Source organism: Borostomias antarcticus (assembly GCF_949987555.1).
Source record: "Borostomias antarcticus genome assembly, chromosome: 7".
Taxonomy (NCBI): domain Eukaryota; kingdom Metazoa; phylum Chordata; class Actinopteri; order Stomiiformes; family Stomiidae; genus Borostomias; species Borostomias antarcticus.
The window spans coordinates 27,758,374-27,778,373 of record NC_140240.1 but is presented as its reverse complement, the minus strand read 5'-3'; the positions used below and the strand labels follow the sequence as shown (position 1 = coordinate 27,778,373).

The following is a 20,000-nucleotide window of genomic DNA, read 5'->3' as shown; positions in this document are numbered from 1 at the left end:
TGTGTGTGTGTTGGTAGGGTGTCAATACAACGGTGTTCACTCATATTCAGTCAAGTTCACTCAAGCTCACTCATATCGAGACGGTGACTCACAACATAAGCATACCCACACACACACACACACTGTTCTGAGGAGTGACACAGGTAAGAACTATGTTCCAAAGCTGTGTTTGTGAGTGAGTGTGTGTGTGTGTGTGTGTGTGTGTGTGTGTGTGTGTGCAAACGCGCGGCGTGTACCTGACATATCTCCTTCTTGGTGTGTGTGTGTGTGTGTGTGTGTGTACGTGATCCTGTCGTCCTGTACCTGACATACTCCCTCTTGGTGTGTGTGTGTGTGTATGCGCATGTGTGCGTACCTGACATAATTCTTCTTGATGTGTGTGTACCTGACATAATTCTCCTTGGTGTGTGTACCTGACATAATTCTCCTTGGTGTGTGTGTGTGTACCTGACATAATTCTCCTTGGTGTGTGTGTGTGTACCTGACATAATTCTTCTTGGTGTGTGTGTGTGTGTGTGTGTGTGTGTGTGCGTGCGTGCGTGTATGTGTGTGTGTATGTATGTGTGTGTGTGTTCGTACCTGACATAATTCTTCTTGGTGTGTGTGTGTGTGTGTGTGTGTGTGTGTGCGCGTGCATGCATGTATGTATGTATATATATGTGTGTGTGTGTGTGTGTGTGCGCTCGTACCTCACATACTCCTTCTTAGTGTCCTCGGTGACGGGGACACTCTTGCCGTTGGGTTTGAGCTCGTGCTGGATGATCTCCCCGTAGGCGTTGTGCTCCACGCAGAAGGTGTGGTCCAGCACGCCCGTGATGTCGTTGTCCCTGACGACGGAGAGGAGGGCATGGTCAACAAGAGGGTGGGGCCACAAACGGGAACGGTCCTGGGATTTTTGGGGGATTTTTTTTTCTGCTCTGGTTCGGTGACTTGTTCTCTACAGTGAGGGTATTTTCCACTGCGAGGTGAAATGCGTGTGTGTGTGTGTGTGTGTGTGTGTGTGTGTGTGTGTGTGTGCCTACATGTTTTCCATGCATCTGTTACTGTTTTCAGTATATTTATCCGTTCTGTATACGTGTTTAATCTGATCTGAACGTGTGTGTGTGTGTGTCTGTTCGTGTGTGTGTGTCTGTTCGTGTGTGTGTGTGTGTGTGTGTGTGTGTGTGTGTCCTTACAGGATCCAGACCAGGCTGTTGTGCAGGTCGGGGTCGACTGACTCCATGTCGTCCAGGGTGATGGGCTTGCCCAGCAGCTGCTTGTAGAAGGGCAGGGTGAAGCCCCCGTCGATGTAGTGGCCGTGGAACACCGCCATGCCCATGATGCGCCCCACGAAGTGGAAATACGACAGGTGCTCCTGGAGAGAGGGAGGAGGAGGAGGAGGAGGAGAGGAAGGGAGACACGTCAGACGAACGCTCCTGTCCGTCGGGGGTCGCGGCCTCCGTCGGCGTGTTTGCGTGCCGGCGAGAGAAATATGTGTTGTGATATACGTTGTGTTTACGCACGGCATTTTCCCTCCGTGAATCTCTCTCTGTTATTCTTGCTCAGGCTCATTGCGTCTCTCTTCGTCACTCCTCTCTCTCTCCTTCCCTCTCTTTCTTCTCCTCTCTCTCCCTCCCTCCCTCCCTCTCTCCCTTCCCCCCCACTCCCTCCCTCCCTCCCCCTCCCTCCCTCTCTCTCCCCTTCCCCCCCCCCCCCCCTCCCTCCCTCCTCTCTCCCTTCCCCCCCCCCTCCCTCCCTCCCTCCCTCCCCCCCCTCCCTCCCTCTCCCCCCCCCCCCCCCCCACCCCCCTCCCTCCCTCCCTCCCTCCCCCCCCTCCCTCCCTCCCTCTCCCCCCCCCTCCCTCCCTCCCTCCCTCACCGGGTTGACAGCGGAGTCAGGGTTGATCTGCAGGGTGTAGATGTCGTCTCTGGAGTACTGGAACAGGCCGTAGTAAGGGTTCAGCATCTCGTGGGACAGCAGGTAAAGCCACTCCCTAGAACACACACACACACACACACACACACACACACACACACACACACACACACACACACACACACACACACACACACACACACACACACACACACACACACACACACACACACACACACACACACACACACACACCTTGTTGGTAAAAACCTAGCATCTTCATCTGTATCGACGACCATGTCAGACATCTGCGCCAGAGCTCTGTTTAACGTGGGGGGCTTCTTTAAGGGCGTTTGATTCGTGTACCTGGCCACCCCTCCGTAGTCTAGCCCCTCCTCCCCTCTGAACTTCACCATCAGTCTCTTCCACAGGTCCTTGGGACGCATCTTCATCACCTGGCGGTACGACTCCTGGAACACACACACACGCACGGCCGTTTTAGAGACAGACGTCTGTGGTCGAGAGCCTGTTTTTTTAAACGGCGTTCGCCGCTCCTAGCGGATGACGTGTTGGCGCTCCGCTGCTGTCGAGGGCAGAGGGGATTTGCATGGGGCTTAGAGAGAGGGGTGTTCCCCGTTAGAATACTCAACACCTGCATTTCTCTCTACAGCCCCTCCCTCTCTCCCTCCCTCTCTCCCTCTCTCTTTCCCTCTCATCACCCTCTCCTGGTAGACCAGGCCCTACCGGTGCCTGGGACAGGCTAGCAGGAATGTACCAAACACAGTGACCTAAGCCTGGGCACGAGTGTGTGTGTGTGTGTGTGTGTGTGTGTGTGTGTGTGTGTGTACAATATGCAGAGAGAGCGTAGGCCTTTGTCTGTATGTTTATATGCTAAGTGCGTGTGTGTATGCCTATGAGAGAGTGTGTGTGTGTGTGTGCATGTGAGCTCCCTTTACATTACGTAAGGCCCCTTCTCTGTCTGTCCTCTATCAGGGGCCAGAGAGGCGGCCATTGCAAACACTCTGCCTGCCACGGCAACAGCAGCTCTGCAACTGGGAGAGGAGGAGGAGAGGAGAGGAGAGGAGAGGGGGAGAGGAGGAGGAGAGGAGAGGGGGAGAGGAGTAGAAGAGAGGAAAGGAGTGAAAGGCCACTGCTTTGCGTAAAGGAATTCAAGCCCGCCGGTTGGCTGGCGGGGTCGGTGGTGAACGATGTCATTGGTCCCCGGGACCTTGTTTTTTTTCTCTACCCTTGGTCTCCCCTCCCTTCTCTCCTGCACAGCTGTCACGTCGCGAGGAGGATGAAGTCATATTTTTCTCGTTGCTCAACTTTGTACCGCAGGAGTTATGAAGTTATGTCTGGCCCCTGTGAAACTAGCCACTGCTGCTCTCTCTCTCCCTCTCTCTATCTCTCTCTCTCTCTCTCTTTCCTCCCCCTCCTCCTCCTCCCTCTCTCCATTTAACTGCTGAAATCATCCAGAAAGAATGCCTTGCTTTGGAAGAACAGATGATTGCGAAGGAGGGAGAGAGAGAGAGAGGGAGGGAGAGAGAGAGAGAGAGAATGAGAAGGAGAGGACGGGAGAAAGAGGGGGGGGTTTGTGGTGTTTTGAGGGCCTTTCTCGCTCGGTCTTTACTGAGAAATCGTAAAGCGATTCTGGGCAGTGGGAGCCGGAGCCCCAGGCCTTAGCTTGAGCAGACCGTAAATGGGTGAAAGTATGGCAGTAAAGCCTATATGTGTGTGTGTGTGTGTGTGTGTGTGGGTGTGGGTGTGCACGGCCGTGTGTGTGTGCGTGCCTGGCTTCGTGTTTGCATCTTTCCTATGTATGTATAGTTTATTTATCTTCATGTTTATGTGTTTGTTACTGAGTTTTATGAGTGTGCAATATTTACATTCACGCTGCATGTGTGTGTGTGTGTGTGTGTGTGTGTGTGTGTGTGTGTGTGTGTGTGTGCACACGTGCAAGCGGGTTTATTTCTCACGCATACAGGGCATGGGTAGAATGTCCATTGAAACGCTTACGTGGATTCAAGTCTCCTCCTGTACCCTCGTTCAAAATGCTAGTGAAGAACACTAGCTGCACAAGAAGCCATTATCGTCTAGTTCAATTCAATTCATTATTCAGAACATTTCACCAATCCCGTCTGGAGCTCTAATGCATCTAACTGCACCATCAGTAGCCTCTGGGTCTCTCAACACACTCCAGGATGTGTGTGTGTGTGTGTGTGTGTGTAGCCCGGTGGGACAGGGCAACACTGTGTGTGTGTGTGTGTGTGTGTGTGTGTGTGTATGTGTGTGTGTGTGCGTGTGCGTACCCCTGTGGGACAGTATGTATGTGTATGTGCGCGTGTGTGTGTATGTGTATACACTGTGTGTGTGTGTGTGTGTGTGTGCGCGTGTGTGTGGGCGCGTACATCCCTTAGGGCCGCGTCTCTGCGTTTTCGGGGAGGGGTTGGGTGCGTGCGAGGGGCGGGGCGCTCGTTACCTCGAAGATCTCCTCGCGGCAGACCTCGATGCGGCAGTGGCCGGCCTGGGGCTGCTGCTGGGACAGCTCCTGCCGCAGGATCTTCAGCTTCTGCACCAGGTCCCGCTTGTACTTGGGCACGGTCAGACACTCGGCCTCCTCGGGCAGCTGGGCGGGGGACAGCGCCTGCTGGGGGGGGCCCTGCTGCTGCTGCTCCTTCAGCTGGGGGGGGCGACTGAGGGAAGGGGAGGGAGGGGGGGAGGGAGAGGGAGGGAGAGAGGGGGGGAGGGAGGGAGGGAGGGAAAGGGAGAGAGAGGGGGGGAGGGGAGGAGGGAGGGAGAGGGAGAGAGGGGGAGGGAGGAAGAGAGAGGGGGAGAGAGGGGAGGAGGGAGGGAGAGGGAGAGAGAGAGAGGGGGGAGAGAGAGAGGGAGAGTTAGCCGACCGGTTGTCGCCAGTCTGTTGAATGTGTTCCGTTGACGGTCGCTCTCTTCCATGACTTATCCAGTGGGGGGGGGTAGCCTGGCGTGACCATCCCGATCTAGCGAGCTCACTGCTTCGCTCCACAATATCGGTCTGGCCTTCGCCCCATAGAGAGCGATTATGTGGGAGGGGGTACTTGCCTTCACAGACAAACACCTTCAGCCAATGAGCATTCAGCAAACTTTTGCCAAATCCAGTCGGAAGAACGGCAAAGAACGGCAAAAACCTTTCCACCGAGAAACTCCGCTAGTGCATACTCTTGTTCTTCTTTAAGTGTTGTGATTAAGTCTATTTCTGCAATAACTGCACTTATAGCTGCGTTTATTCTTTTAACGTTAACGTTACCACTCGTTGCTTCGGGAGCCGCCATGTTTGTTTAGCGAGCGGCAGGGACACAAGCCAATTAGGGGCTGCTTTCCACTGTGGGGCGGGACAGCAGTTAAAACGCAGTCCCTGATTGGCCTGGTATGGTCTGGATCGCTCTGGAGGAGGGGAAGGCCAGACCGTTCTGCGTTAGTGAAACAGAATGTGAGCTCGCGAGAACGGGATGGTCGTACCAGGCTAGGGGGGGGGTGACTGCGTAAGAAGGAGAGGTGTGTGTGTGTTTGTGTTTGTGTGTGTGTGTTTGTGTGTGAGCCGCGCAAGTAACCCGCTAGAAACGAGAGGTCGTCTGAGTTCAAGAGGATTCTTATAGGAAACCTAGGAGGGACCCCCACTACATCTCAAATAGCCTTTAAACACCGGTCTGGAACTTTCTAGAAAAATCCCCCCCAACCCCCAAACCCTGTCCTCTCCTCCTCGCTCTCGACCAAACAGGGCTCAAAGCCCCGAGTCCATCTGCTCCAGATCCCTGGTTTGCCCGGGACCCCCGTCTGGGCATCGAGCTGGCATTACCCCAGTCCGCAGGGAGAGAGAGGGAGAGAGACACACACAAAGAAGAGTGGTCTGAGGTCGGCGCTCCTGGCTCACACCTAGCCAGCTCAAGAGGCTGCGGTCTGGTCTCTCCCTCCCTCCCTCCCTCTCCCTCCCTCTCCCTCCCTCTCCCTCCCTCCCTCCACGCTGGCAGAGCGCTCAAACAAGCGGCCCTCGCCACCGTGACACACCTCCACTTCCCTTCCCCGAGCCTCAACAGCCCTGGCGCCGTGACTCCGTGACCCCCCTCCCCGCCGTGACTAACTAACCGCGTCTGGAGTCGCTCGCCGCCGCCGGCTCTGGGGGTGCCCGCAGCCTGGCACGCTTGGGTGGGCCTCGTAAAAACACGGCTCCGCCCCCTCGCCCATCGGAAGGGCGGGGGGGGGGGGTCGCGCTGGGAGACGCTGAGCTGGCGGGTCGCTAGGCTGGATGTGAGAAGCGTCTGTCTTGGCCGTCTGGGTCTGGGGGGGGCGGGGGGGCGTGGAGACGTACTGCAGCGAAACACGCTGAGTCACCAAGAGGTCGGATCCTGTGCGCCGTCAGAGGGAGGGGGGCCGAGCTGAGGATCACCACCCGCAGGCTTATACACACCACACACACAAACGCGGACACACACGGCATACTTCTCGGGCCTCTGTTTCGGGGGGGGGGGGGGCGTGTTATATTTGGGTTTCCAACCTAAACGGGCTGAGTGTTCTGCCGGCGTGGCCCCGTATAATCAACTCGGCTGCTATTTGTTTTATTGGCAGGCGTCGAGGCCCCCGCCATGTCATAGAGAGGGTAAGACTCCAGCCCTACTGGGCCCCGAAAAACCACTTTTGGAAGGAGGGGGGCCCTTAAACAGAATGGAATGAGTTTCTCTTGGCTGGGAAGCCCTTTGAACCATATAATAAAGCATCATTTGAGCCCGCTTTTTTTCGTTTCCGGACGGGGGCACGGTGTAATTAGAAATACGTTTCGACGTTTTTCGCCGTCTCCGGTTTCCCGAACGGGACGACCTCGGCATGTTCCGCTTGTAAATATAGAAGTACAAGCGCAGCAGAAGGTCGCCCGGGCGAGGGGGGCGCACGCCGGCGCCCGAGCGAACGCACCGGCGAAGGGTTCCTTTTTTTTTTCTCTCTCTCCCTGTGACAGCTTTGATGAAATACGACCGTCGGGGAGAAAGACAAACTTTCAAATTCAATATGGGAGCCCAGAATTTTATTATTGTTATTCTAGGTTTTAAGAAAAAAAAAAAGAGAGAGAAAAGGAGTGCAAAAAAGAAAGAGGAGAGACGGAGGAGAGGCGAGATGGGAGGCAGGAGGCCGGCCCCGGGGCCTCGCCAAGGACTAGAACTCCGTGAACCGGAGCGCTCGTGATGGGCTCCACCGCTCTGTTGCGGGGGCTTCTTCAGAAGCTGGCACCGCTCGGCCGGGTGGGAAGGGGAGAGGTGGGGGGGGGGGGGGGCAGAGGGCCGCGGCGAGGTCTCCCCGTCCCGGCGAATCAAAAGGCCCTTTATGGGCGGCGGGGTGGTGCTGGGAGTATCCTGCCACGCTCCCTGGCCTTCTGCACTTAGTGTGAACAGCGGGGGGTTTGGGGGGGGGGGGCGTCCAGACTCCCCCCACAATGAGGAGTGTGGGTGTGTGTGTGTGTGTGTGTGTGTGTCCCTGCGGTGCACTCACACCCCTCACCTGCCAATCGCACACCAGGAAAGGAGGGGAGCTGCCCCTATGGAGAAGAACCCCCGGAGGACGTGGTGAGGAGGAGGGCGCACACACACACACACACACGCACACGCACTCACACGCACACACACAGGCCCTACAAAGGCAGCTTTCACTAGCCTGCGGCTTGCTGCACTGTCTCACACACACAGGCTCTCACAGAGCGCCCCTACACACACGCTCAGACACCGACAATATAACGCTGTCTGCTCACCGGCCCACAAGACTTTTATAAGCATTTAGGCTGCGAGGGCCCGTCTGCAAACACCTTTAATACGGCTACGGCACCGAGAAACTATAAGACAGGCACTGACTGACTGTAAATAGAGATTTATCTGTCTCTGTTCATCCATTCGCTTTTATACTACCTGGGAGGGATTCCCCAAAACCAGCGAATATAAAAGATGTCAGTCCAGCCTCACTTCAAATACCTGCGCAAACTCTGACGCGAGGCTACAGAAATACTCCCCACATTCTGGGAAAGGGGGAGCCTACCGCAGAATATAAACCGCTGCCTAAAATTACCTCAGGTATAACGCATCAGAAATATACATTTATTTATAAGGTAATAACCGGTCTGAGGTCACCTGCTGGTCCGCCAGTTAAACAAAACAAACATTCTTTATTAGTCGTAATAAAGAAGGACGCCAACGCACGTGGGCAATGGGTGGCGACACAGTTTGAAGACGCGCGCACGCACATCAGGGTCGCCGATGCTTCTCCTGCTCTTAACCCATCCCGTCGTCCTTCCCCCGGGGGCAGCTGGGAGCAGGCAGTAGGCAGCGTGGGGGGACGCCCGGGGGTCCGAACCAAGTGCTCCCGTCCGTCTTCGTCAGGGACGGGCAGTGTCAGCAATCAGTTGTTCCGCGTGTTTTTCGTATTGGGTTCGTTAAGGGGGAAAGTTTCTCCCTTGCGAACGTGGGGAGAACATGCAAAGTCCGCACAGAAAGGCCCGGGGGATACCCCGCCTGGGTACCAGTCCACCCAGGGGAGAACTCGCCCCCCCCGGGGCTGACAGCGTCCCAAGCAGGAATCGAACCCAGGACCCTTCTTGCTTTGAGGCGACAGTGCTATGTAGTCGAACATACAAACCCCGCCTTTGACCAACATATAAACCGCGCCCAAAAACACCAGGTGGACCCGCCTCCTCCTCACGCCGCTGGTGACAATCGTCTGGCCCGGCCGGCCCGGCCATGTGGCGTTTGAATCACCGTGAACGATGGACCGCTCCAACGCGCCGTCATCCACTGTGCTCTCTCCAATCGCTCGTCCCCCCCCCCCCCCCCCCAGTCCTCTCTCTCTCTCCCTCTCTTCCTCCCTCTCTCTCTCCCTCCACGACGGCAACCTTACAGGAACCCTCGATCCCTTCATTTCCTGGTGACTAGACTTGGCAGAGAGAGAGAGAGAGAGAGGTTGAGAGAGAGAAAGAGAGAGAGAGAAAAGGAGAGAAGGGTGGAGGAGGGAAAAGTGGCCTTGCAGGTTGAATGCATCATCACGGGAGAGATGAAAGAGGCGAAAGAGAAGGATGAGGGAAAGACAGAGAAAGAGAGAGGAGAGAGAGAAGAGGAGAGAGCTAGACAGAGAGAGAGAGAGAGAGAGAGAAAGAGAGAGAGAGAGACACCTCGCACCACGGCAGACTCAACTCCGGGACGTAAATCTCACATTCCTCTCTCCCTCCCCTCTCTCTCTCTCTCTCTCTCTCTCCGTCTGTCTGGTATGCATTCTTTCCTCTCAAGACGGACCTCTTTCCACCATCACTGGTGTGAAGCGAATCCTCAGAATCGTATAAAGCCAGAGAGTCCCGGAGTCAGACGCTCTCCTTTACTCTGACAAACACCAAACAGGAAGTCTTAAGAAAACACACAGTGTTCCTCCATAAGCCTCCCACTGTGAGACAACGTGCCCCTAGCGCTGACCCTAGACGGTCTCTCTCCCTCTCTCCCCCACCCTCTCCTCTCTCCCTCCCTCTCAACGCAAACCCTGGCGGGCGCGTTGCGGAGCCGAGCGGCGAGACCCATTTCTCAGGCGCTGTGTGTCGCGGTGCTCGGGGGTGTTGGGCGAAATACTCTGAAATCCGCCGGGCCTGATGAAAGCCAGATGTGGCGAGGCCCGGCCGGCGGGGAGGCTGATATCTTTTCCAGCGGAGGTTCGTTCCTCTGTCTGGGATGGGCCGGAGCTGTTGGGTGTTACTGGAGCTGGGGGAGTGTGTGTGTGTGTGTCTGTGTGTGTGTGTGTGGGGGGGGGGGTGCAGCATAGCAGGGAGGGTCCCCCACACACACACACATTATGGATGAAAATTATACACACGCATTCTTTGAAGAGCACGCATTCCGTCAAGACGCAGACGAGCCTTTTATTTTCTCTTACGCGCATGCCTTTCACATGCTCGCACGCACGCACGCACACACGCGCGCGCACACGCACACACACACCTTCCCCTGCTTCCTGTCCCTTATCCCAGAGGGACCTCTCACCTCCCGGTCGGTGCGGACATCCCCGTCAAGACGAGCGGCCCCGTCCCCTCGGCCCCCATCTGGCCTTGATCTGCCCTGTTTACGCGCCCGTCGTCGGTCAGTGACGACTGTTTTGTTGTTCTGTCTCAGGAACCGTAAACAATCAAACAATACGTTCCTGTTCTGCCGACAGCCCGTAACACACCCCCCCGTAGAACCCACTGAGCGTGTGCCCGAGGCCGTACAGAAATCCTGTTTTCGGAGGGGTAGCACTAAGGCGGGAGGTGAAACGCCGTTTAAATGAAGCGTGCGATTACCCAGAGGGTCGGATTTCTGTGGTTCTCCGGGCCGGCGGCCATCTTTGATAAGAAGGAGCGAGCCCTGCATGCTACGGTGCGCGCAGGTGCTTTATCTGAGCTGCTATCCGAGCGCGGTCACATAGCTACACGTAGCGCTCGAAAGTCAACAGAGTCACGCATGGCGGAGCGTGAATCATTCGAGCGGGGGGGGGGGGGGAGGCTGCCGTCGTGTAGCCGCCCCCCGAATGCAGGTCGCTCAGCCGAAACGAAGCCGCGGTCCTGACTGGCGCTGAGCTATGATGGAGAGGGGTCTAAAGGCTGCGTTCTCCGGTTCTCCAGCTTTGCCTCGGTCCGTTCCCTCGCGAGGAAGAGCCGCTAACGACGCCAAAATCTCGACCGGCAACAATGTTCAGCAGAGGAACATGACCGGAGGCCGTTCGAACCAACGCGCACACATGGATGCTATTTGTCCGGATGGCCAGATGTTGATTTCACAAACACGCCTAACGTGCCAGCCGCTGTTATTGGAAGCCTTTTTTCACCAAGAATCTTTATTGAAAAATGAGGATTGGGGGGGGGGGGGGTCCGCATTCTTTTAGTGGGGAGAATAAACCAAAGCTTTGTGTCAGTGTCTCAGCCAAAAGTCCTTTAGCGCCTGGGCTCACCAGAAGAAAAAAAAAAACTTCACCTGCTCCTCATCCACCTCCAATGTGTCTCCATGCGTTTCATGTGCAAAGCAGCGTGGGTAGCTGGTACCGTGCTAAACGCACTGTTCCGCTGAGGCTCTGGGGAGGCGGACGCTGTTTGAACAGCTGCTAGGAGGAGAGAGGACATACCGGGGGCCCACGCTCACCGGGCTAGCACGCTAGCTGGCTAGCCGGGAGAACGCTAGGCGACGCCGCTATCTGAATAGGCTGCATTCTTTCGCTTAAGCTTGTTGGCTAGCAGGCTAACGCTAACTAGCATCTGATACCCATTAGCTATTCCTCCGAGGGGCTGCTCTAGGCCAGAGTTGATGCGGGGGCCCTTTCATTGCATGCCATTACCTGAGGTTCAGCTGAGGCAGCACGCCGACAGCAGTGTGTGTGTGTGTGTGTGTGGTTTGCGAAAACGGAATGATAAACACGTGGAGGGTGCACACTCATACACACACACTGACTGACTGACTGAACATTCCCTGGTACGACTACAGTCAGCATGTTCTTCGTTCACGTGCACGGCGAGCGCCGCCGAGTCGAAAGGCCGCTGAGGTCGGCCGCGCACGTGCAGCCGGGCCGAGGGGGCGTCCTGGCGCTTAACCTTCGGAGGGGCGCTAATGTTTTGCAATGCGGACTGTGCGTTGGTGTTGGCGCAAGTGTGTGTGTGTGTTTGTGTGTGTGGGTGTGCGTGGGTGGGTGTGTGTGTGTGTACATATGAGAGGGTTACCTGAGGTTAGTGTTCTGGCTCTCCATAGCCACACGGGAACCGTTTGGACTGGGGCTGCTGAGGAGAAGGGGAGGAGAGAGAGAGAGAGAGAAGAGAAGGGGAGAGGACAGAGGAGGAGAGAGAGAGAGAGAGAGAGAGAGAGAGAGAGAGAGAAGAGGACAGAACAGAGGAGGAGGGAGAGAGAGAGAGAGAAGAGGAGAGGACAGAACAGAGGAGGAGAGAGAGAAGAGGAGAGGACAGAGGAGGAGAGAGAGAGAGAGAGAGAAGAGGAGGACAGAACAGAGGAGGAGAGAGAGAGAGAGAAGAGGAAAGAACAGAAGAGGAGAGAGAGGGAGAGAGAGAGAGAGAGAGAAGAGGACAGAGGAGGAGAGAGAGAGAGAGAGAGAGATAGAGAGAGAGAGAGGAGAGGACAGAACAGGGGAGGAGGGCGAGGAGAGAGAGAAGAGGAGATGAGGTGAGAAAAAAAAGGGAGAAAACAGTGGAGAGACAAAAACAGAAACGGTAAGGGAAAAAAATACGGTCCAAAATATCTGTATATGGGCATCAAATAGCAGAGACACAGATGTTATTAGATGTAGTAAAGCAAAGGCTTTTATAACTGTATTGTAACATAACCCACCTGGATATTTACAACGCTAGAAAGTTTTACTGTGACCCTGAAGATTATTATTGACCCTACAAAAGCAACAACAACTCAGGAATGAAATAGTCCACTTTCTGCAATCTCATCCCCACTTTCACAGAAAAGACTGCCAGAGAAGGACAACTCCCCCTGATCTAACAGTCTAATGTCCCCTGGGTGAGTCTAACAGTCTAATATCTCCTGGGTGAGTCTAACAGTCTAATGTCTCCTGGGTGAGTCTAACAGTCTAATGTCCCCTGGGTGAGTCTAACAGTCTAATGTCTCCTGGGTGAGTCTAACAGTCTAATGTCTCCTGGGTGAGTCTAACAGTCTAATGTCTCCTGGGTGAGTCCAACAGTCTAATGTCCCCTGGGTGAGTCTAACAGTCTAATGTCCCCTGGGTGAGTCCAACAGTCTAATGTCCTCTGGGTGAGTCTAACAGTCTAATGTCCTCTGGGTGAGTCTAACAGTCTAATGTCTCCTGGGTGAGTCTAACAGTCTAATGTCCCCTGGGTGAGTCTAACAGTCTAATGTCTCCTGGGTGAGTCTAACAGTCTAATGTCTCCTGGGTGAGTCCAACAGTCTAATGTCCCCTGGGTGAGTCTAACAGTCTAATGTCCCCTGGGGGAGTCTAACAGTCTAATGTCCCCTGGGGGAGTCTAACAGTCTAATGTCCTCTGGGTGAGTCTAACAGTCTAATGTCTCCTGGGTGAGTCTAACAGTCTAATGTCCCCTGGGTGAGTCTAACAGTCTAATGTCCCCTGGGTGAGTCTGACAGTCTAATATCCCCTGGGTGAGTCTAACAGTCTAATGTCTCCTGGGTGAGTCTAACAGTCTAATGTCCCCTGGGTGAGTCTGACAGTCTAATGTCCCCTGGGTGAGTCTAACAGTCTAATGTCCCCTGGGTGAGTCTTACAGTCTAATGTCCTCTGGGTGAGTCTAACAGTCTAATGTCCTCTGGGTGAGTCGAACAGTCTAATGTCTCCTGGGTGAGTCTAACAGTCTAATGTCCTCTGGGTGAGTCTAACAGTCTAATGTCCCCTGGGGGAGTCTAACAGTCTAATGTCCTCTGGGTGAGTCTGACAGTCTAATGTCCCCTAGGTGAGTCTAACAGTCTAATGTCCTCTGGGTGAGTCTGACAGTCTAATGTCCCCTGGGTGAGTCTGACAGTCTAATGTCTCCTGGGTGAGTCTGACAGTCTAATGTCCCCTGGGTGAGTCTAACAGTCTAATGTCTCCTGGGTGAGTCCAACAGTCTAATGTCCCCTGGGTGAGTCTAACAGTCTAATGTCCCCTGGGTGAGTCTGACAGTCTAATGTCCTCTGGGTGAGTCTAACAGTCTAATGTCCTCTGGGTGAGTCTAACAGTCTAATATCCCCTGGGTGAGTCTAACAGTCTAATGTCCCCTGGGTGAGTCTGACAGTCTAATGTCCCCTGGGTGAGTCTAACAGTCTAATGTCCTCTGGGTGAGTCTAACAGTCTAATGTCCTCTGGGTGAGTCTAACAGTCTAATGTCTCCTGGGTGAGTCTGACAGTCTAATGTCCTCTGGGTGAGTCTAACAGTCTAATGTCCCCTGGGTGAGTCTGACAGTCTAATGTCCTCTGGGTGAGTCTGACAGTCTAATGTCCTCTGGGTGAGTCTAACAGTCTAATGTCCTCTGGGTGAGTCTGGCAGTCTAATGTCCTCTGGGTGAGTCCAACAGTCTAATGTCCTCTGGGTGAGTCTGACAGTCTAATGTCCTCTGGGTGAGTCTGACAGTCTAATGTCCTCTGGGTGAGTCTAACAGTCTAATGTCCTCTGGGTGAGTCTGGCAGTCTAATGTCCTCTGGGTGAGTCTAACAGTCTAATGTCTCCTGGGTGAGTCTGCAGTCTAATGTCCCCTGGGTGAGTCTGACAGTCTAATGTCCCCTGGGTGAGTCTAACAGTCTAATGTCCTCTGGGTGAGTAATGTCCCCTGGGTGAGTCTGACAGTCTAATGTCTCCTGGGTGAGTAATGTCCCCTCGGTGAGTCTAACAGTCTAATGTCCCCTGGGTGAGTCTGACAGTCTAATGTCCCCTGGGTGAGTCTAACAGTCTAATGTCCCCTGGGTGAGTCTAACAGTCTAATGTCCCCTGGGTGAGTCTGACAGTCTAATGTCCCCTGGGTGAGTCTAACAGTCTAATGTCCCCTGGGTGAGTCTGACAGTCTAATGTCTCCTGGGTGAGTAATGTCCCCTCGGTGAGTCTAACAGTCTAATGTCCCCTGGGTGAGTCTAACAGTCTAATGTCCCCTGGGTGAGTCTAACAGTCTAATGTCCCCTGGGTGAGTCTGACAGTCTAATGTCTCCTGGGTGAGTAATGTCCCCTCGGTGAGTCTAACAGTCTAATGTCCCCTGGGGGAGTCTAACAGTCTAATGTCCCCTGGGTGAGTCTAACAGTCTAATGTCTCCTGGGTGAGTCTAACAGTCTAATGTCTCCTGGGTGAGTCTAACAGTCTAATGTCTCCTGGGTGAGTCTAACAGTCTAATGTCTCCTGGGTGAGTCCAACAGTCTAATGTCCCCTGGGTGAGTCTAACAGTCTAATGTCCCCTGGGTGAGTCTAACAGTCTAATGTCCCCTGGGTGAGTCTGACAGTCTAATGTCCCCTGGGTGAGTCTAACAGTCTAATGTCCTCTGGGTGAGTCTAACAGTCTAATGTCCTCTGGGTGAGTCTGACAGTCTAATGTCCCCTGGGTGAGTCTAACAGTCTAATGTCTCCTGGGTGAGTCTAACAGTCTAATGTCCTCTGGGTGAGTCTGACAGTCTAATGTCCTCTGGGTGAGTCTGACAGTCTAATGTCCCCTGGGTGAGTCTGACAGTCTAATGTCCCCTGGGTGAGTCTAACAGTCTAATGTCTCCTGGGTGAGTAACAGTCTAATGTCCCCTGGGTGAGTCGAACAGTCTAATGTCCCCTGGGTGAGTCTAACAGTCTAATGTCTCCTGGGTGAGTAACAGTCTAATGTCTCCTGGGTGAGTCTGACAGTCTAATGTCCCCTGGGTGAGTCTAACAGTCTAATGTCTCCTGGGTGAGTCTGACAGTCTAATGTCCCCTGGGTGAGTCTAACAGTCTAATGTCCCCTGGGTGAGTCTGACAGTCTAATGTCCTCTGGGTGAGTCTAACAGTCTAATGTCCCCTGGGTGAGTCTGACAGTCTAATGTCTCCTGGGTGAGTAATGTCCCCTGGGTGAGTCTAACAGTCTAATGTCCCCTGGGTGAGTCTAACAGTCTAATGTCCCCTGGGTGAGTCTGATAGTCTAATGTCCCCTGGGTGAGTCTAACAGTCTAATGTCTCCTGGGTGAGTCTAACAGTCTAATGTCCTCTGGGTGAGTCTGACAGTCTAATGTCCTCTGGGTGAGTCTGACAGTCTAATGTCCTCTGGGTGAGTCTAACAGTCTAATGTCCCCTGGGTGAGTCTGACAGTCTAATGTCCTCTGGGTGAGTCTGACAGTCTAATGTCCTCTGGGTGAGTCTAACAGTCTAATGTCCCCTGGGTGAGTCCAACAGTCTAATGTCTCCTGGGTGAGTCTAACAGTCTAATGTCCCCTGGGTGAGACTAACAGTCTAATGTCCCCTGGGTGAGTCTGACAGTCTAATGTCTGCTGGGTGAGTCGAACAGTCTAATGTCTCCTGGGTGAGTCTAACAGTCTAATGTCCCCTGGGTGAGTCTAACAGTCTAATGTCTCCTGGGTGAGTCTAACAGTCTAATGTCCTCTGGGTGAGTCTGACAGTCTAATGTCCCCTGGGTGAGTCTAACAGTCTAATGTCTCCTGGGTGAGTCCGACAGTCTAATGTCCCCTGGGTGAGTCTAACAGTCTAATGTCTCCTGGGTGAGTCTAACAGTCTAATGTCCTCTGGGTGAGTCTGACAGTCTAATGTCCCCTGGGTGAGTCTGACAGTCTAATGTCTCCTGGGTGAGTCTGACAGTCTAATGTCCCCTGGGTGAGTCTAACAGTCTAATGTCCCCTGGGTGAGTCTAACAGTCTAATGTCCCCTGGGTGAGTCTGACAGTCTAATGTCCCCTGGGTGAGTCTGACAGTCTAATGTCCTCTGGGTGAGTCGAACAGTCTAATGTCTCCTGGGTGAGTCTGACAGTCTAATGTCCCCTGGGTGAGTCTAACAGTCTAATGTCTCCTGGGTGAGTCTGACAGTCTAATGTCCTCTGGGTGAGTCTGACAGTCTAATGTCTCCTGGGTGAGTCTGACCGTCTAATGTCTCCTGGGTGAGTAATGTCCCCTGGGTGAGTCTGACAGTCTAATGTCCCCTGGGTGAGTCTAATGTCCCCTGGGTGAGTCTGACAGTCTAATGTCTCCTGGGTGAGTAATGTCTCCTGGGTGAGTCTAACAGTCTAATGTCCCCTGGGTGAGTCTAACAGTCTAATGTCTCCTGGGTGAGTAATGTCCCCTGGGTGAGTCTGACAGTCTAATGTCCCCTGGGTGAGTCTGACAGTCTAATGTCTCCTGGGTGAGTAATGTCTCCTGGGTGAGTCTAACAGTCTAATGTCCCCTGGGTGAGTCTAACAGTCTAATGTCTCCTGGGTGAGTAATGTCCCCTGGGTGAGTCTGACAGTCTAATGTCCCCTGGGTGAGTCTGACAGTCTAATGTCTCCTGGGTGAGTAATGTCTCCTGGGTGAGTCTAACAGTCTAATGTCCCCTGGGTGAGTCTGACAGTCTAATGTCTCCTGGGTGAGTAATGTCCCCTGGGTGAGTCTGACAGTCTAATGTCCCCTGGGTGAGTCTAACATGCAGCAGGTCTGTCCAGAGACCTCGGCGTCACACTGCTGTCCAACCCGAGGAGCTCGCGTGATTCCCGGGGTACACAGGCGGACCGACGGCGGGGACTCACTTGAGCACCAGGTGGAGGTTGGCGGAGAGGCGCGGGTCGGTGAACTGCGTGGTTCGGTTGTTGTGGTCCACGAAGTAGACCCGGCCGGTGGCGGTGTTCCTGATCTCCCAGCCCGGGGGCAAGGGGCCCAGCTCCTCACAGTTCACGTTACTCAGGTCCCTGGGAGAGGGAGGGGGAGGAGGAGGAGGGGTGTGGGGGGGGGCCATGTCAGCTAAAACTGACCCAAACTCACTCATCTTCCGTATGCGAACGTCACTCATTTGCAATACGAATACATGAAAATTACTCATAAGATGGAAAAATTACTCGGAGGCAATGCGATCAATAAACATTATCCTTTTGAGTGTCGAAATTTTGCTCGGAACAAACGTCTGTATACATTTGTTGGCCTACTTCAGTTGGCGAATCTTGTCAAGTCAGCTTTGCATAAGTGTCACTTATTTACTTCTTCTATGTCAATGAGGGCAAATGCTCTCAAAAACCATCTTCACCAAACAGCTGAATCGATTACAGGACATCTGAGAAACTACTCTTCATAATTCCTGGACTACACTTCTCTTTCTTGCTCTTGCTCTCTCTCTCGCTCTCTCTCTCTCTCTCTTTCTCCTGAAGTGCTGCATTCCTCGCTGCTTTAACCCAGCCCCCGTCTCGGGAACGCAAAACGGGGGCGCCCTAACCGCCCATAGACGACGCACCGCGACATGGGGTGTCGCCCCGGGACCGCTGCCCAAAGCGACCCCACCCCGGACCCCAGAGATCGACGCGCTCATTTATTTTTTTTTGGGGGGGGGGGGCAGCGGAACGGTCGGAACGCAGAGACAGCGGCCAGCTCTGTAACGTGACGCGGGGTCTCGCGTCGCACGCGCGCGTTCTCCGGGCCGTGCTCCGGGGCTGTCGAGAGCTCGCCGATGAGGCACGGCTGCCCCGAAAGCGCCTGTGAGCGGGCCGGGCGGCTCCGCCCAGCGGCTGCCAAGATCTTGAGTGAACGCACACACATACTGTACCGTGAGCCGTGAGGGTTAGCAGGAGAGAACGAGTGGCGAATGTGAGCGACTGCGTGCGGCGCGGTGTGTGTGTGTGTGTGTGTGTGGGGGGGGGGGGGGGTCGTACCTGGGCACCCGAGGGTCGTGCCACGTGCTGACGCCGGTCTGGGTGTGGAGGAAGTACACCTGGCCCTGCTGCGTGGTTCTCTGCTCTGGAAACATAAGGGAGAGACGAGAAACGTTGAGGCGAACGTGTGTGTGTGTGTGTGTGTGTCTGGATAGCTTCAAGTCAAACAGAGGGAAGTGAATTAGGGTGTGTGTGTTGGCGGCGACAAGGTGTACGTTGGGAAGGGGAAGGGGAGGACTGGGTGTATGACTGGGTGTGTTTGTGCGCATGTCTGCGCGTGTGTGTTTTGTGTTGTGTGTGTGTGTGTGTGTGTGCAGCCTAGCCCTGCTCATTCATCACTACTGAACCCAACTTCCTACTACTGGCACCACTCAACACATTTCCCACCCGTCTCTCTCCCTCTCTCTCTCCCTCCCTCTCTCTCTCTCTCTCTCGCGCTCTCTCTGTCCCTCTTTCTCTCTCTCTCTCCATTTCTCTCCCTTCCTTCTTAAGACTCTGGGCCACACCTGACTGGTCAGAGTTGACAGAGGGGGAAAATGAGAGTCAGGCACTCTGAAATGCCCTCGCTGACCCAGTGACTCACCCTGCCCAGGGCCGTGGGCACGCAGAGGGGGCCCGGGTCCAGCAGGCGCCAGGCCCCGCCCTGACTCCCCGGCTTCCCTCACAGACCGACCAGTCACGGCAGCCGGTCCGCGCGACTGCGTTTAGTGGATGAGAGCTGACCCCAACGCTAGGGCGCCTCTAGTGACTTGGTATGAATGTCCGCTGTACAACCGTCACCGTACTGGAATGTTCTAGAACATTGTTCCGGTGCGATATCTACATGTCTCTAATAAAGAGCAGCACTTATCTACCCAACGTAAACAGCATGTGCTATTCTTTTACTTGTATTTATCCAGCCTGCAGTCATCCGGCTCGGTCAATTAAGAGCCAATTCTTAGTTTACGACGGAGGCCTCGCCAACGTTAAGTGAGGCGCAATAAATTAGCACAGGTGCAAATGTGGGAGGCGGATAAAAAAATTGTACACAAGTAAAACCCTGGCTATAACGCGGCCCCTCTCTTCCCTCCCTCTCTCCCTCCCTCCATCCATCCTTCCCTCTCTACCTCCCTCCCTCCCTCGTCTGTGGGAATATCACTCTGCGCTGCCAGAACACTCTGGAGCTCTGTTTGCAAACACAAGAGAGAGGAGAGGGGGGGAGAGGAGGGGAGAGGAGGGGAGGAGAGAAGAGGAGGGGAGAGGAGGGGAGAGGAGAGGAGAGGAGAGGAGAGGAGAGGAGAGGAGAGGAGAGGAGAGGAGAGGAGAGGAGAGGAGAGGAGAGGAGAGGAGAGGAGAGGAGAGGAGAGGAGAGGAGAGGAGAGGAGAGGAGAGAGGGATGGGGGCCTTGGGAGCACACAGCCAGCGCTGACGGCAGCTGTCATGATGTGGTATTGTGGGAAGACAGGAGGGAAGAAGGGAGGAGGGTTTGGGGTCGAAGCAACAGGAGCGTTGCAGTGTGTGTGTGTGTGTGTGTGTGTGTGTGAGTCTCTCTCTCTCTCACTCTCTCTCACGCTGATAAGGAGGCCCTTTGCTGGTATCTTTGCTGGTATCGCCCTTTCTAGGAATGGACACGACCAGGCTACTAATTAATTTGACCTCAAACAACACTGCGTGTGTGTGCGTGTGTGTGTATGTGTGTGCATCTCGGTTCAAACCTTCCAGATTGAGCAGAATAACCAAACAAGAGTGAGAGTGTATGATGTGTCTCTCTCTCTGTCCCTCTGCCTGCGCGAGTGTGTGTGGTGCGGTGTGTGTGTGTGTGTGTCAGGGTATATCTGTCGGT

The 20,000-nt window shown here is 54.4% G+C and overlaps 1 protein-coding gene across 1 annotated transcript in view; it reads right to left on the bottom strand.

The window, feature by feature from the left end:
• LOC311311684 (E3 ubiquitin-protein ligase SMURF2) overlaps positions 1-20,000 on the bottom strand; it is a gene marked incomplete at its 5' end in the record, with an annotated part of 40,729 nt that overhangs the window by 2,613 nt on the left and 18,116 nt on the right. The window contains 8 exons of the mRNA XM_084441438.1: positions 690-827; positions 1,176-1,354; positions 1,858-1,972; positions 2,221-2,324; positions 4,334-4,547; positions 11,585-11,641; positions 17,069-17,227; positions 18,179-18,263. Coding sequence (XP_084297564.1) covers positions 690-827; positions 1,176-1,354; positions 1,858-1,972; positions 2,221-2,324; positions 4,334-4,547; positions 11,585-11,641; positions 17,069-17,227; positions 18,179-18,263 — 1,051 coding nt within the window. The remainder of the gene's footprint in view (positions 1-689; positions 828-1,175; positions 1,355-1,857; positions 1,973-2,220; positions 2,325-4,333; positions 4,548-11,584; positions 11,642-17,068; positions 17,228-18,178; positions 18,264-20,000) is intronic.